An 18,195-nucleotide genomic window follows, 5' to 3' on the forward strand; every position below is an offset into this window, starting at 1 on the left:
TATTATTTGAATGTAGTCAGATAAGGTAAAAGTTATCCAGGTATAGGTACCTGGATAATTTAACCCACACTGAAGCATGTCCGGACTTAGTCAAATAACTTATTCTGCTAACTCTGTTAATTGGATAAGTTATCTATCTAACTCCAACTTCGAATACCCTCAAAACACCTCTAAATTAACCGGATAAAATTTATCCAGACAAACCTATTTGCATATTGACTTCTGTATGCATGTATTTTAACACATATGGGGGAAAGGCATTCTATAGGGGTGGACATATGCACATATATAACTTTTACTTTAGAAAATATGTACATAAATAATCTCAGCAAACTATGTACACCGAATAACAGGTGTAATTGCGTGCACTAAAAAGTAAGAACATAAGAACATGCCATACTGGGTCAGACCAAGGGTCCATCAAGCCCAGCATCCTGTTTCCAACAGTGGCCAATCCAGGCCATAAGAACCTGGCAAGTACCCAAAAACTAAGTCTATCCCATGTTACCGTTGCTAGTAATAGCAGTGGCTATTTTCTAAGTCAACTTAATTAATAGCAGGCAATGGACTTCTCCTCCAAGAACTTATCCAATCCTTTTTTAAACACAGCTATACTAACTGAACTAACCACATCCTCTGGCAACAAATTCCAGAGTTTAATTGTGCATTGAGTGAAGAAGACCTTTCTCTGATTAGGTGATTTTTAAAAAGATTGTGTGCGGAAAATTTAGGATTTATGCATCTAAATAGCATGTACCCGCATATATACTGTTTTATAAAGCTCAAATGTACATGCATAAATAGGGTTCATGCATAAATGTATATGTGTAAAAGAGGAGTGGCCTAGCTCCGATCCAGGGTGGGGCCAGCAGTTACATGTGTCAGTTGCTATTTTATATGAGTGTAGATTTGGCAGCTTACTGGTGTGCACTTACCACCAAGCTTATCATCTGGCATGATAATAAAAGTCTTTATTGGGGGGTCTGGGAGAACTGGGGAGAGCTCAGGCTGAAGAACAGGAGAGTCTCGATGACCTGCACATGGATTGGGCAAACTGGCAACATGAGCGCATGAAGGAAATCACCAGTTTTACCAACTGGTAATTTCCTTCACGCACGCGTGTTACAAAATTTACGGACTCACATGTAAAAAGCGACTTACAGGGAGTAAGTTCTAATTAAAATACACTTGCAAAATCTCCTCACATATATTTTAAAACTGATAGTAAAAATGTATATGTATGGCAATTCAGCACCACTTAGCCAGATGATCCTATATATAATCCATAATTGAATGTATAGTCCCACTCACATTAAGCAATGCATAAATGAAACACAGTAAATAAAACCTGTTAAATACAAACATGTTTACACTTACTGCAAGCAGGAAGACAAACCTGTGATGAAATTTAGAGTAAATTTCTTGCATACGCATTGGAAAATTCATCTCTGTGTCATTGAATTTTTATTGTTGTTATAACACAAGAGAAATTGTTAGATTATAGACTTCCCTTTGGAGTACAGATGATAACTGTGAACTACAAAACACTATTCTTTATTTTGAATATAAGGAATAAGGTTAGAGGGGTCAGACTAAAAGTGGGGGACTCTTTGTCTCACTCGGTGACCCATCTGCTACTTTTTGTAATAGCGCTTCACTTTTTGCAATAAGGATTCTCTATGCTTATCCCAAGAATTGAAGAGTGCATGGGAAAGGTGTAGAGAATCCTTATATGTAGAAAAGTGAAGACATAGCAGAAGAATTAGCGTCTATCTGGCAGACTGCAATGTAACATAAGAAAATAAGAAGTTGCCATACTGTCCATCAAGCCCAGCATTCTAATCCCAACAGTGGTCCATCCAGGTTACAAGTAGTACCTCCTTCTCTTCCTCTCCTAACATTTTAATATTAGTCCATAACAGCTCCATCCCCCCTATACCAAATACATGCACACACACACACAAACTCATGTGGCCCTCCCCCTGACCTCACCCCAACCAAACTCCAACAATCTCCTCTGAGCCCCTACATACTCACCCACAGACTCCTACATACTCCTTTAAAATGTAAGTGGATTCTTCACCAGCAGAATGGAGCTGGTTTCTCTACTACTGACTGAAGCATCAGACTGAAAATGGTTTACTGACTCTCTGACACATGAGATTTTAGCAATGTTCTCTCAACCTAGTTTGATGGACTCTCCACATGGGTAACATCAAGCTAGGTTGAGAGAACATTGCACAAATCTCATCTTTGGGTGAGCTTCCTCACTCCAAAGGTCATCAAGTCTTCATAAGAGAGCACTGTTCTGTTCATACATCTCACTTTGAATGTCAAAGTAGCCCCTTACTCCTACACTAATATCTAAACCTCACCTCAAGTTACTAGGTGGGCCTCCTATAGAGATGTAAATACCTACCTAGGATGAGGGTATTATGGCTAGTCTCTCCCTCCCTCCCCCCATGGTTGTAGACAGGGCCATGACAGCTAGGCTGGCTCTCTAGGAACTAAAAACATCATAATGCACAATAAAGCCCTATTGCATGGCATTTATGCAAATGAAAAGGTGTAGTTAAAATTCACATTAAAGCTGTGCAATATGGCTTCACAAAACTGTGAGCCCAGCCCACTTGGCTACAAATCCTGCCCCAAACTCTTCTTATTTGCATCGCACCATGCGTTAAGGCATTTTCACATGCAGTTAAAGGTGCTTAACGCATGCGAAAATGCCATATAGCACTTTGATAAATGACCCTCTTAGTACAAAGATCCCTAAAATATGTGGCACAAGATATGGATTATCACATACTCAAACGTCATATCTGCCACAGTGTGACCTGTGGGAAATGATGGTGGAGAGATGCTTGCCACTTCAGTTTCCCCCATGCTGCTGGAGACACTTGTCACTGTGTTCCAGCAGTTTCTACTCCTTCCTGCCTGGTGAGTGAAAATTCTATCCCTTCCTGTTGAAGTCATTGCAGGCCGACATAAGAACTGAGCAGAGCAGGAGGTGGCTTATGCCCATGTTAGGTCATTCCTGACGAGGCAATACCAAAGGGCGTTCTCGCTTTGGATGTTCCTTCAGGTGAAACTGTAAGGGAGTCAAAAGGTAAGGATGTACTTTAGTTTTTTGCTAGGGGTGGGGTGGGAATGGCATAGGAGAGTATTTGTCCTGACCCCCTTGTAGAGGAGGGCTGGGGAAAGAATAGTTATTGTTTTGCAAATTTATCTTTATGAGATTGGACGTATTAAATTATGTTTTGATGTTTTATGAGGCCCATTTTTGGGGGAGGGCGATGTACTGTATAAATTGAAAGAGTAATGGAATGGACTGTAAAATCTGTGAACTTTTGAGTTAAGGTAGAAATATAAAACAATATAGAAAAATGGGATTATAGCCCAAGGGGCTAACCCTCAATCTTTTCCTATGCTCTTTCAGAAAACACTTCCCACCACCTCATAGAGATAACTATTGTGCACAAAATTGTCAGCTCACACAGGATATGCAGTATCATGAGATGCATTTAAAAAAAAAAACTCACAGAGATGACAAATGAGAAAACTGGATTCTTTGCAGGTTGTGATACTATTTATTGAATCATTGGACACAAGCTTTCAGGACTATGGAAGAAGAAGGGACTTGTGTAGTCTTGAAAGATCATATACAACAGCATCTTGCATATAATGTGATAATAGATTTCTGAACCTGCAAAAAACTCCAGGGGGCAATATTCAGCTGCTGAGTGGCATGGCTAGTTAGCTGGATAAACCTGAATATACCCGGCTATCTTGAAGTTAGCCGCATATGTTTATGTGGCTAACTATAGGACAGGTAAGTGGCATGAGCAGAGTTCGCTGCATAAGTTAAGTGGTTAACTCAAAATATTGACTTTAGCTGCTTAACTTATGCGGCTAACTCCGCACCTCCCCAAAATACTAGCGCATAATAAGTTATACAGCTTGAATTTAGGTACATAAGTCTTTTAATATGCATAACCTTTGAATTATCCATCTAAATGGCTTTTTTTTTTTTGTAATTTATATTTTATTTGCTTTTTCACAACTTTACATATTTAATAACAGTTACAAAACCGAAATATGAAATCACGATAGGGTTGAAAAATTTCTTCCCTATCCTCATTATAGAAAAATTATACATAATCCTTGGAAAATTGTACTTTTGTCAACCTTTTGTACAGGCTTAATTAAACACTTGGGAGAATTCCATCACAATATTTTTAACCAAGAAAACACAACCTGTACGCTAAATTAACATTGTTCTTCTCTGGATAGTGGGGAAGAGGTGGTTATTTTCCTCTGATCTATAAATAATTTTAATTGGTCTGGTGAGAAAAAAATAAAAACATCCTGATCTTTCCTTACCACGCATTTACAAGGGAATCTCAAATTATATGCATAGCCTAAATCTATTACGTCCTGTCGATGAATCAAGAATTGTTTTCTTCTTAGCTGAGTAGTGAATGAAAGATCCGGAAATATCTTAACAGGGTTATCATGAAATATGACAGGGTATTTTGAAAAATATTTTTTCATGACCTTATTCAGATCAGAAAAATTAATAAAAGATACTAAGAGAATACCCCTGTCTATAATAGGATTATTAGAATCCTCTAAGAAATCTGTTAAGTTTCCCTGAAAAGGTAGCTCCATAGCATTCAAATTTGAGTTTTTCTTGGGTAAGAAATAGCAATAGCTTATATCTGGAAATTCTTGTTCTGTAAATAGTAATACTTCCAAGAAAAATCTCTTTAAGGTTTCTATAGCAATTTCCCCTGCTACCCTAGGGAAATTGAGTACACGTAAATTTAAGCGTTTGGAGTTATTCTCAAATAACTCCATACGTCTAGATAGGATCTCTCTATCTTTCACTAAAGCTGCTTGTAATTCAATATTCCTCTTACCAAGATCTTCTAATATCTTGATTCTATCTTCGGACTTTTTTATCTGACCTTGAATTTGTAAAATATCTTGCTGATTTTTCCCTGAGGTAACATCTATCTTTCTCTCTAGACCTTTAATATCTTTTGACATTGATACCATCAAGTCCCACACTAAATCCAAAGTTACCACAGCAGGGCGTGTCGTTATCTCCATGGACCCACCGGTGGCTTCTGTTATCTCCCTTACACTCACAGACCCAGAGGTGCCACCTCCCTCATGTTCTAAATTCTGGTCTGTGTTAACTCCAGACCCATTAAGGGAGTCTATTTGGGCAGATCTTTCCCCTGGTGATATCTCAATCACCCTTTGCATTGGTGGTATATCCAGATTTGGGCTCAGCGATGCCTCCTCCATATATGCATGTCTCTCTCCCACCAGACATGAATCCGCAGGGTCCTTGGTCGCCGGGGTTTTGGGTACAGAAGCTGTCATAAACCGGACTATTTCCTGTTGGATAGGAGAGGCAAAGGAGGTCGATGGATAAACCATGACCTTTCCCTTCCTTCTTGACGGCATAGTCATTAATAACTTTAATAAACAGAAAGCCACTTATGTCAGCAAGTTGTGTATTTTCTCACCTCTGTGGCAGGCTTTTGTGAGTCGCTTAGAGTCTTCCGTCCTCCCGGCCTTCTCCGGACTAAGCCGGAACAAGCCGGCGCGCCCCTTAGGGCGCGTGGCTTGGCGGTGCGCCGCCCCAGGGCCGATTTTATGGACGCGTGGGACTTCCGCTCACGTCAGAGGCATCGGGGGGCGGAGTTCAGATCACGTCTCGGGTTTGCAGGCAAAGAGGTCTCAGGTCAGGCCCAACTGCTCCGACTCTGGCACGATGACTCCTCTGTGTCCCAGGTAAAGCTCTCGCCACTCACGCAGCCGCCCTAAATGGCTTTTGAATATGGACCTCTTAGTTTTCCCCCAAGACCCATACAAATACTAGAACTCTGAATATCACATTAAGAGGAACAAACAGCATTTTTCCAGTGGAAATTAATAGAAATCCTAGTCCTCATCTCGCCTGTTTCTGTGAGTGGACCCAATACCATACAGATACAACAAATTCTCATTATGGTAAAAATTGTTTGTATGGGTTTCCTTCAGTACAAAACTGAATACTGTATTAACCCACCAATTGTATAAATGTTTTTGTTCTCTTTTGGTTAATATAAAAAGCAATTCAAAGTAACTCTTTATTTGATTTATATTTCTTGTACTCAGTACAAAGACACTACACTTACACTCAAAGGAAAATTAGGCTAATAATGATAGTGTAATTGCATTGATCACTCTTACTTGCAGGAAGGAGAAAAACTAAAATATATTCTTTATTCAAAGTGAACAATGAGGCTTAAATTATCATGTATATTATACTGTTGCCATTTAAGGACATTGATCACTTTCCTTTAACCCCGTGGAAAAGTTAAATGCGCTAGTTCCCCCTGTATGTACATTACTATGCAGTGTAATGCATAAAGGATTTATTCTTTCTTGGGACTACAATAGAAAACAGATGTAGGGATAATCAGAAACCGCTTCATTGCCATATAAAATCAATTCACATTGAAGAACTTTTTTTTTTTTTCATTTTTATGCCATGGAATCTCCCACTGGAGGATATAATGCCCTGAACAGTAATGCAGATGTCCTGCAAAAACTCATAGCATCAGTCATTTTCAATAGCTCTGAGTCATACAGAAAATAAAGTTTGCAGCGTACTGTATTCCAGGGCACTGGAGTCATGCTGCAGTCCCCTGTAAGGAACTTCCAGGTGTAAGTTGTAATTGTATCATTGTCGTGATGATTCTCCTACTGGGGTGCACACTGTACAATAGAGATGTGTTCAGCTGAGTCTGGATTTTACAGATATCTTGACAAATGGAGAATGTGATGGGCAGTTTAAATCAGGGGATTGGAATTCAGGTAACTGTTTTCTTGGCAGGATAGAGGTAAATTTTGTAAGTATGTTTTGGATCCTTCAAGCAGTGAATGATGTAAAAACCGAATTTGCAAATGGCAGAAATGTTACTGCAGAAACCATAAATTCAAAGAAATGGAAAAATAATTGTCTAGAGAATAGATTCAACTTGACAATGCATCTTTCTTGTGAGATCAGACTTATTGTCACATCTGAAAGATCTTAAATAGTGAATACCCAATAAAAGATAAGCACACTGTAGATAGGATTTACCGAATTTAAGTTAATGCTAATGAATTATATTACAAAAAATATAATTCCAGTTAAAAGTTTAAAGAAATGAAGCAATTATTCTTGAACTAAAACAGTTGTTCTAGTTTTAATAGTATTCAGTGTGAAAGTCTCAAATGTACAACTGTTTTGCTTCAGGCTTATCTAAACTATACCAGATGCTTCACTCAGAACCACAAAAATCTGCTTAGTCGTAAACTATAGCCTTCGCTGATTTAATATAATCCAGATCTTTGTCCCCTTGAACCTACAGTACTTACTTACTCTTGTGTATAGCATGCTCTAAAAAAACAAAAAGCAATTGAAAATAGGTAAATATGTATAAGGTAAAGCAAATTATTTGATTTTATTGCTCTTGCCTTTGAAAATAAATAATTAGAGTGCCAAAGCTGTATTAGGCAAATGAATGAATCATAAAATATAAACTCAGAATTTGGGAAATTAAAAAATATGTGTAAATATGTAATTGGCAATATATTTTAATTTTCAAATCATTTTATGTGAGATTTATTCTATATACAGAAGGGATAATTTTAAAAACTTTACTTATGTAAAAGTGAACATAAACACACATATTCTATATTTTTTTAAAAATAAAATATATGCGCATATTTTCCATTTTGCATTCAAATATACAAGTTTAAGAAAAGGGCAGCCTAAAGGTGATCTGAGATAGGGCCAACATTTACATGCCTAGGCTGCTATTTTAAAAGACATGCACATAGATTAGCCAATTTATCTGATTAATTTTAGACCTGTGAATAATCTGGCATCAGTAATATTTATTGACTTATTGTGTACTAGTCGCCGGATGGGAGGCCTGGGTGAACAGCAGTAAGTTCAGGCTGAAGAATCAGATGGGTCTCAATGACCTGGAGAAAGACTGGTTGAACTGGTGGACTATTTAGTAAAACTGGCTATTTCCTTGACGCATGCATGCTTTAAAATACATTGACTTATTCCCAAAATATGTTAGGAACTCCGACTTTATTTTCACACTTAAAATATACATGCATATATTTTTTAAATCAGTAGGAAAAGTATATGCATTCAATGCATTGATATATGTTCTTTCAATGTATTGCAAGTATGTGTGCATAGGCATATACACGCTTATGTTGTGGGGTAGAGAGTAGACCCTATTTTATAAAACATGTGTATACCATATGGTTATAAAAAATTAAAGTACATCTAATTAATGCCATAATATGCCACTACAAGCATTTGTTTTAAAGTTGTCCTCCCTGTTTGAAAGTTGTCTTTCTTTTTTTTTTTTTAAATACACTATTGGAAGAGATTTTCGACTCCAGAAAAATATGCAGGCACAAATATTTGGTGACACAGTACTCTCTGGACTTCATATAACACACAGGAAAAGAAAGGTGACATTTATCCTAATCTTCAAAGCTGATGATGAGCAAAATCATATCTTCTGAACTTTAAACTGAAAAAAACTGCATAAAACCAATTACTGTATGGATAAATTAACAAAACAGATGAAAAACCAATGAAAATATCCATATCATCGAGAAAAAGAAAGTACCTATGACGTGATTAAAAAATCCCACCCCACGCCACCATTTACACAGAATAAGAGAAACGCCTTAGAGATGAATTTTCAAACGATATGCACGCAAAAAATTGCACGTGTGTGTGTGTAAAATAGCACTTACACTCTGTTTTAAGAACTGCAACTTATGAATAAACTTGTGTATGTAGGAAAGGGTTGGGCCAGGGACATTCCAGGGAGGGGTCAACATTTACGCAAAAAATTGCTATTTTACAACCTGTCAAAGTGACATGCGTAAGTCTTTTACTTGCATATATTTACTCCTGCTCAATATCTGGTGCAAGAGATTGGAAACATCTTAAAAGCGAAACAATGATTGGATGGGGTGGGGGTCTGGGTGAAATGGGGGCACTTCAAGCTGAAGAGCTAGGAGGTTCTTCACGAGCTGCAGATGGACTGGGCAAACTGGTTATTGCTGCAGTATGTTATAAAATCCCCTTACGGGGTGGTGGGGTGTAATTGAATCTACATTACACAAGTAAAATCTACTCATGTATCTCCTTAAAATTCAAAGTACAAATATGCGGGTATATAATTTGCACACACTTATCCAATTAAATTCCGACTTATCTGGCTAAGTAGCAGCTTTGCTGCCACTTAGATGGATAAATTTAAATTTATCTGGATAAACAGCAGTTTTATTTTAGATATATCTGGCTATCTTATATACCTGGATAAGTCAGAAAAGTGCTAATTAGATGGACAAGTAGCGCTTTTCAGACTTACCTGGTTGTGCCAATTCTTAGCCACATAAATCGGAATTTATCCAGATAAGTGCTGCTACTTGTGTGGATTGTGGTTTTTACATATGCGTGCATCTATGCACGCATATGTACTCGTATGTTATAACCTGCACATCTCATTTGCATACAAGTTACAAAACACAATAGTAAATTCATGTGCACTAATAGACACACACATGTATGGGTGAATGTGAGCAGTTTTGAAAGTTATCCTCTTACTGAATCAGCTCTTTAATATATTGGTGACTAGGGATTGATAAAATGATTATGAATCAATTAGTAGCTCAATTTGGCTAAGGCCAGTCTGATGGCAAGGTATCAGTATTAGATGCTGTTTTATTCTCTGAACTGCTTCACGTTGCTTAAGGCTACAGAGTCAATACCCAAGGAAAAAAGTCCCAAATACTGCTTAGCAGTAACACACACTGACTTTTTAAAGAGTACACATTCCAGAGATGGAAGGAGAAGTGGAATCAAAGTCTGGAAAAATATCCCAGATATCCATGAATAAATGTCCATGGGACCACGACTTCAGCCTGTTCTCCACCCCCATCATAAATGCTAGCAAGTAGGATTGGGGGCAGGTTCTGAAAATGCCAGAAGCCCAAGAAGTAGGGAGAAGGTTTCCTGGTCAATAAAACATTGGGTGGAAATCCAGTCTCGCCACTGATTTCACCTACGTTTGGCTTTCATTCTGAAATTTTGTTATAGAAGAAAGTCAAATTATCTACCTAAACTTCTGTTCTAGAAACATCAAAGCCTACAAAATCATTCCCAAACATGAGACTTTGACTTAGTGGCTGAGATTAGATCCAGATCAAAGCAGAAGGAAATAAATTCTCCGGAATGAACCAAAACCCCACTCAAGATAAGAGAATGGCAAAATCGGGGCACGACTATAAATGCATGAAAACTGCTGTCCTGAAAGTCACAGACATTTTTTTTAAATATAAATTTGGTATTTGTATGATTGCTTTGGTACTACATACAATCAGGTAAGGGCATGAAAGTACTTATATATATCAATCATCATAGATTTTCTCTTGTATTCTGAGTGCAGTGTGAACAATACTATTGCTAGTATACAACTAAACATATTATATGTCAAAATACATAATATAGATGCCATGTACCCTGTTTATGTTTTCTGTTTAGTAATAACCTAACAAGGTTTGAAACTAGCTCACATTAAATAAAAGGAAAATTAGAAAAAGCATTGAGACTCTTAAAATATGATCTGTGATATTTAATGACTGTAGACGAGATCATACGTACGCTTGTTTCCCACATATGGCGCGTTGATGCCAGTTCCTGCATGTGCTGAAATACTTCTTTTTGGTTCCCATAATTTGCTGAAGGGCGCATACATTTGGACTGAAATAAAAGTTAGATTATTAGTTCTCTGACACCTCCTCTGCTTCTCAGTCATTAAGGGTAATACCTCTAACTTATATACTAATTTCTAGGTGATTCATATCGGGTGAGTATAGATTTCAAATACTGAGCTCTCAATTGGTAAGGATCAAAGAGTGAGAAGTATCTCCATTCTAGGCCCTAGGCCATTTTAGAAGCTAATAAACATTTTGTGGAAGGCAGATAGGCAGGATCTTGGCTGCTGAGATTAACGTGGTGCCAGGTTCGACTCTTCCTCCTCCCAAATACCCAGGGGAACCCTGCAGGTAGGGACTGGATGCACACTCATTCAGACCCCAGCGTGCTTATTGTCCCCTCACTGAATATAAGCAGTAGACAGTCAATAGCCGATGATTAGCTGCATGTTATGAGGGGGCAATGAAGCAAGGTGTGTTCCCATTGGGTAGCAAAGGAAGGTATGGACAGATTTGTTTCCTGCAGGTTTGGTGACCCCCTCCATCCATCCCTTCCATTTCTATGTTTTTGTATTCTGCTGTTGTATTATTGCTTGTTGCAGCTTGGAGGTGGTGAGGGGAGAGCCAGAACCTGAGCCATTGTATTGTTGGAGAGGAGCTTTGGATATTACTCTTTTGATTTATCTGCTATTGTTCTCCAAAAATGACTCAGTGGGGCTCACATAATAACAATAAAGCAAACAAGTAGTACATCAGAAATACAACAGCACATCAAACATACAATATCAATACATCATAACTACAATAAAATTTACTTCAGAAATACAATAAAAATACTATCTGTATTTCACGACTGGTAGCTCTTTTTCAAGGCTGATTATGCTGTTATACTGGAGGATGGTGGCAGGTACCCACTGGGATGTGGCAGAAAGGACCAATTCTGGTGGTGGTCTGCCTGAAGCCCAATTGAGTTGAGTTGAAGATCGCATGCCACTGCAATGTGGTAGAGAGGATTACTCAGGTACGGGCAGGAGGGGAAGGGTGTAATTTGGATTTTAGAAATTTTGCCTTGACTCGAATTTTGCAATTTTGTCACCACTTAGTAAAACTGAGGCCCTGGTATTCCAATTCCAAGTCTATGGTTTTTGTGGTTAAGAGGAAGATGATGGAAAGGAAATAACCTAGGAGGGGAGAAAAGAATCTCTCTCTCTCTCTCCCACACTCCTTACCATTTCTTCAGTTTGTCTCTCTCCCTCCCACTTCCCTGCCTTACTGCAGAGCTTGCGTGCATCTCATCTTGCGCCTGCTTCAACTCCTAGCTTCCTCTTCCATCACAGCCAGTGCCAGCTGCTACTCCTGCTGGTGCCACCGAGCAGTGGTGCATCCTGTCTGAGTCTGCCCCCTTAAAGGTACAGAGTCTTATAGGCCAGCAGCACTTCCAATGCTACTCATGAACTCCGGCACCTTTAAGTGATTGGACTTGGATGGGACATGACATTTTCTACATTGCTTTGCCTCCTGCATCAGTCGGAACTTCCATCAACCAGCTTACTGGTCCACTAAGGGATGCCCAATGTCCTGATAGGTCAATTTACCCCTGACTCTGTTTATTATTATAGAAGAGGAGGCACATGTCAGGAGGGCTGATGTGTCCTGGTTGCCCATTGCAGTTTTAAAGATATTTGTTATCATCCATTAGGGCCAAAATTTAGACCACTTTTACTTAGGACTTCTAAATAAAACTATTGGAGCCTCCCAGTTAGGAGATGCATCAGTGACCTGGCTGTGTGTATTCAGGGTGTAATTTTTAAACAGCCCATCTAAATTAGGCAGCAAAAACATGCATAAGTTTGACCAATTTTCAAAGCACATATGTGCAGACTTATGCACATAAGTCTGCTTTGAAAATCATCTCACGAAATTTACCTGCACACCATTACATCTGTTATTTTGTGCATGGAAAATTTTGGGGAAAATGAAAAATATATGCACATAAATCCAAACCCATCCTCAACTCCACTGACAGGAGTGCCTCCACTTAAGCCAGTTAAACTTACAGGTGGGTGGTTTTGTGAAAGTTCATTTCTGCAGGTTAACAACTGTTTTACCCAATGCTTTTGAAAATTATTCTCCATATATGGATATTGAGCCATCTTAAAATATGTGCACAATTTCATTATATTCATAAATTTACACTTGCAGAAAAGAGGCATTTGAGGGGCGATGTTAAAGAATATGCGAGAAAACTAAATTTTCAAAACTTGTGCCAGGCTGTGCACTCACTCTCATTTTGTAATAAATAAAGTTACTAGAACATATTTAGCTAAATAGTAGCCTGATCTTCAGCATGTGTTTGTAAATCAGGGTGGTTTTGTGTGCTTGAAAATGCACACATAACGCTAGCACTGCTGGCCATGGACTCCTAAGTGTTTCACTTAGATCAAGAGATGCTTTTATTCTCAAGTCAGTTTCTTTGTTCAGCAAATCACCCTTTTCCTGTAATTTGGTCAGCTATTTGTCCTACTGACCACCACTGTCTGGAATACTATAGGCACCTAAGTAAACAACCTCCCAGTTAGGTAAGCCAGCCTTTTAAACAGAAGGTTAGAAAGTTCAGATCAGGACAGTTTTGTTAACACTCATAAACAAATGATTGTTCCTCCAAGACAAAAGTAATACTTTGTTTAACTCAAGCCAAACAAGTACCTCTTTTCTTTGTTCACCAGTGTTCGGAGATAACTTGTGTGTGTTACGGATTTTTCATGTTTAATGCTGAAACTCCTCAATTGATATGGAATGCAATGATTAAATGTTTTTTTGTGTGTAAGCTTAATCTTTAAGAAACCTTTAGATAAATATATTAAGTACTAGTTTTCCATGCACTAAGCACGTGTTAAACATTTAAGCACATATGGTAAGAATTACTACACTACTGGTTAGTTTTGAAGAAGATCTAAGGGCATTTGAGTATGCCATAGCAAATCAGAGTTACTACGGTGTTTAATTTTAGTAACGCGTATCAGCTGGAAAGTGAAACAATTCGACTTAGTGTGAAACTTCTATGAAACAAAACTACAGTGATAAAAACATTGAAATTTGAGGGCACAGTGTCTCATTCAAAATCTGGAGCACTTTTTATCTTCATTCACTCCATCTGTTAACAAAGGGTGTATGCCATCACGTTTTGTATAAATGATCACTGCTAGGGCAATATATTTAACCATGTTTATTCAATCTTGCAGAAATAAAATAAAGTTGGTTTAATTGCAAAAATGACTTTCTGCACATTTAAATTATACGTATACCTTCATATTCCAAATGGGACTTTCAGTTTTAAAGAACTATATATAATTGCAAAGCAATAGCATTTGCAGTATGTAGGTTTTTATCTTTTTCTCTTGTCTATTTAGTTTTATTGTACATTTTATATTTCTTCATTGAAAATGTAATCAATGGGATGCAATTGTAAAAGAACTGAACACATCAATCTATATATTCTAGTCTTGTTACTTATTTGTAATTGTAATATATTCATTTTTTTGCTTTACCATGGTAAATCAGGAGATAATCAAATTAAAAAAAAAGAATGTGCACTTACCCTTTGTCCCGTGCCCTGATTCGACTATGCGATAAAATCTTGTCATAAGCTGAGGAATCTGCAAGATCAAAAGCAGATAATAAAACTATGGCAAAACTGGACAGAAAAAGGATCCTCATCTTTTAGTCTTCCAATTGCTCCTGGCTGGTCAAAAAGGAGAACTGGCAAGAGCTATAGGAGTGCCTACAGCTTTTATATATACTCTACAGAGATGTGGGAGGAGAAGAATGTATCAACCTGAGACACTGTACCACCCTCGTGGAAAAACAAGCAACTTCAATCACTTCTGTGCTAGCAAAAGCCACAAAACTGAAACCTCACTTTGTTTTCTGTTTTGCCAACAATTAGTCATTTGTTTACAGCCCCTATGTGACAACTTTTTTGTATTTAAGAATTGCCCAATTGAAAAGAGCATTTAAACAAAGAAGTGATGAAAGTTTTTTAATTCTGTTCTTCACCACTTTGCAATTTTGATTTCATTGCTACTTTTAAATTTGTGCTTATGCATTAGCTGAGATCAGCAATCTCATCAGTGTAAAAATGCTTTGTGCTATATTTTTTTTTTTTTGCTCACTGTGTGATTATAAATACCAACAGTGAATCGGAAAAAAATCAAAAGTCTATTTAATTTAGAAACCACTAATGAGCAAGTCTGTTGTGTAATTTGATGATTACTAATGGGGTGAGAAATGAAAACAGGCTGGGTATATTCTGTCAGTTTTAGAGGATAAGGTAAAATGATCTGCTGTAGAAAAGAAAAAAATAAAAATTTCCATTATGACCACAAATGACCACACATTTTTGTATAGGACATCTATAGTCTTTCCATACTCAAATCATTGGTTTCTATCCATCTGTCATACCATCTGGTTTTTTTTTTCAAGTTGAAAAACTGATAGATTAAAACATTTGTATTCAGATAGATTTGATTCCTAAAAATATGAGTGATTTCTATTGTCAGCCACATCTTTTGAATAGTTATGGATATATCCTTCAGGTATTTGCATGTGAAAATGAATATATAGCATTCAAAGATCCTTATTCATATTTATATTTAATTATTTGTTTCATTTGGTGTACAGTGAAATTATGTCATGTTTTGTACCATCCAGGCATTTATAGGAATCTTCCACAAATGTTCTACAATAACAATATCTACTTTACATCTTAATGATTAACAAAGCAAGTGGTGACTGGGTTTAATCAGGCAGTTAAATCTATGTCCTTAGGAAAAATGTTTTCTGAAAACATGACTTACATTGAGGGAGTGGTTTATTGCTTAAAGCAATGGACTGCAAATCAGGGAAACCAAGATTCAAATTCTACTCGTCCCATTAGCACATCTTGGGCAAGTCATTTTTTCTCCTGTTGCCTCAGCTACACATAGGGATGGTAGCTTTCAAACGGGTGCATGGACACATATGTACATGTGTGTGTTGGCGCATGCCCAGAGATGTGTATGTTATAAAACAGCCTAGGCACATGTATATCTGCGCCTAATTTTGCAAGTGGGCAGGCACAGTCGCATAAAGGGCCTCATTTTCGAGACGGATCGCACGCGAAAAGTCCCTTATCGCATGCGATACCAAAATGGGGGCGGAGTCGGCCCCAGAAGAGGAGGAGTCGGGGCATCACCGGGGCCGACTCTGTGAAGACGCCGCGGACGACAAAAAGGTAAGGCCCTTTTCGCGTCCTAGTTCGCGCCCAATAGCTACACCTTCTATGGTGGCGCTATTGGGTGCGAAACCGGCAGCGATCGCACAGCGGCGGTGCGATCGCTGCCGGCTGGCGCAGGACTGCCCCCCCCCCCATTTTGGCCCCCGCCCCTCATTACCTAAAGTATCGCAGGCCTGCGATACTTTAGAAAATGAGGCCCAAAGTCAGGTTTGAGCCGTGAAAGTGGGGGAATTCTATAACAGGTGCACATCCATACCATGATCAGTTTCACCAGTTTGTTCACCAGCTCGCCCGGTCAAGAGCTAGGTCCTCCATCCCCCCTGGTTGTTTAGCCTGTACTCCCCCCAGAACCCTCAAACTCCTCAAGGATGCCTGTTATTTTTTTTTTAACTTACACTTACTCCATAGCAGAAGTAAACGTATGTGCAGCACTGGATCTGGGGGTGCACACAAGCACATAGGTGCTTGCGTGAACATTTCTTGGCCACGCCCCAGAAACCATTGCACTGCCCACACCATGCCCCTTTTTTCTCCAATGCGAGATGTGCATGCATCACCACATGTGCATGTATCCCTCCTGTTTTTTAAATCGGGTGGACATAGGCATGTGCTAGATGTGCACCCATCTCCCGATTTTGGTGCCCACATCTCTTTTGGAATTCACCTCATAGCTTGTAAGCTCTTAGGGCATGGACTTATTGTATCTAAATTCAAAAAATGTTGTAAGCCACCTTTAGCCTTACTTTGAAATGATAAGCTAAAAATCCAAACTTCCCTTTTCTTACATGATAACCCTTACAGATCTGTTAGGGTCAGCCAATAAAGGCTTACTGACAGTCCCTAATATATAATTTGCACACCTAATTGAAGTCAGAGATAGAGCAGTGTCAATCGTGGGCCCGGAACTGTGGAACTCTCTGCCAGTAGAATTGCGACTTCAGGCTGATATAAAGAAATTCAAGGCAGAATTAAAAACCTGGCTTTTTAAGTGTGCTTATGCGGAAAGCAAATAGAATTTTATGATTGTTTTAGGATGTGTGCTATTTATATTGATTTTAGCATAGAGTAATATAAGTAGTCATTTTATTAATTATTGTAAGTACTTATTATAGTTTTAGCATTAGAATTTTATTTATTGTTATTTTAATTTTTAATAATGTATGTGTCATTTTTGCTTCGTATGTTTATTTATTGTAAACCAATATGATGGAACCCCGATATGTCGGTATATAAAGAATAATAAATTATAAACTATAAACTTATAGGCATTACATTAATAAGGATATTGTTTATTAATGATAGTTTAATATTACTTTACTTTATTAAACATTTCTATTCTGCTCATATCCCAACATGGAAATCTACAAAATCATGAAAGGACTTGAGAAAGTTAATGTAAATCAGTGATTTACTCTGTCAGATAATAGAATAACCAGGAGCCCAGGGTACTCCTTGAAGTTAGCAAGTAGATCATTTAAAACAAATCAAAGAAAATTCTTTTCTACTCAGCACATACAGGCTGATACAGTACAGTGCGCTCCTGTGGAACGCACTGTTAATCTGCATTTGGACGCGCGTTTTGGATGTGCTAGCTTTACCCCTTATTCAGTAAGGGATAATAGCGCGTTGAAAACACACGTCCAACCCCCCCCAAGACTAATAGCGCCTGCAACAATCAAATGCATGTTGATGGCCCTTTTAGTCATTCCCGCGCTATACAGTAAGTAAAATGTGCAGCCAAGCCGCACATTTTACTTTCAGAAGTTAGCGCCTACCCAAAGGTAGGCGATAATTTCTGCCGGCACAGGAAAAGTGCACAGAAAAGCAGTAAAAACTGCTTTTCTGTGCACCCTCCGACTTAATATCATGGCGATATTAAGTCAGAGGTCCCAAAAGTTAAAAAAAGTTAAAAAAAAAAATTTGAAATTGGCCCGTGGCTCGAGGATTGAAAACCGGATGCTCAATTTTGCCGGTGTCTGGTTTCCGAACCTGTGGCTGTCAGCGGGCTTGAGAACCGATGCCGACAAAATTTAGGGTCAGCTGTCAAACCTGCTGACAGCCACCGCTCCTGTCCAAAAAGAGGCGCCTCTTTTTACCGTCGGCCCTAATTTAAATAT

General features: G+C 38.3%; 1 protein-coding gene across 2 annotated transcripts in view; it reads right to left on the reverse strand.

Moving 5' to 3' along the window:
* POSTN (periostin) overlaps positions 1-14,581 on the reverse strand; it is a 164,940-nt gene extending 150,359 nt beyond the window's left edge. The window contains exons 1-2 of one of the 2 annotated variants that reach the window (XM_029602743.1): positions 14,402-14,581; positions 10,751-10,849 (exon numbers count right to left, since the gene is read on the reverse strand). In XM_029602743.1, the coding sequence (XP_029458603.1) occupies positions 10,751-10,849; positions 14,402-14,520 (218 nt within the window). In that variant the 5' untranslated portion in view covers positions 14,521-14,581. The remainder of the gene's footprint in view (positions 1-10,750; positions 10,850-14,401) is intronic. The other variant, XM_029602744.1, reaches the window with a different exon arrangement.
* Positions 14,582-18,195: the final 3,614 nt, after the last annotated feature.

Source organism: Rhinatrema bivittatum, chromosome 5 (assembly GCF_901001135.1).
Source record: "Rhinatrema bivittatum chromosome 5, aRhiBiv1.1, whole genome shotgun sequence".
NCBI classification, from domain to species: domain Eukaryota; kingdom Metazoa; phylum Chordata; class Amphibia; order Gymnophiona; family Rhinatrematidae; genus Rhinatrema; species Rhinatrema bivittatum.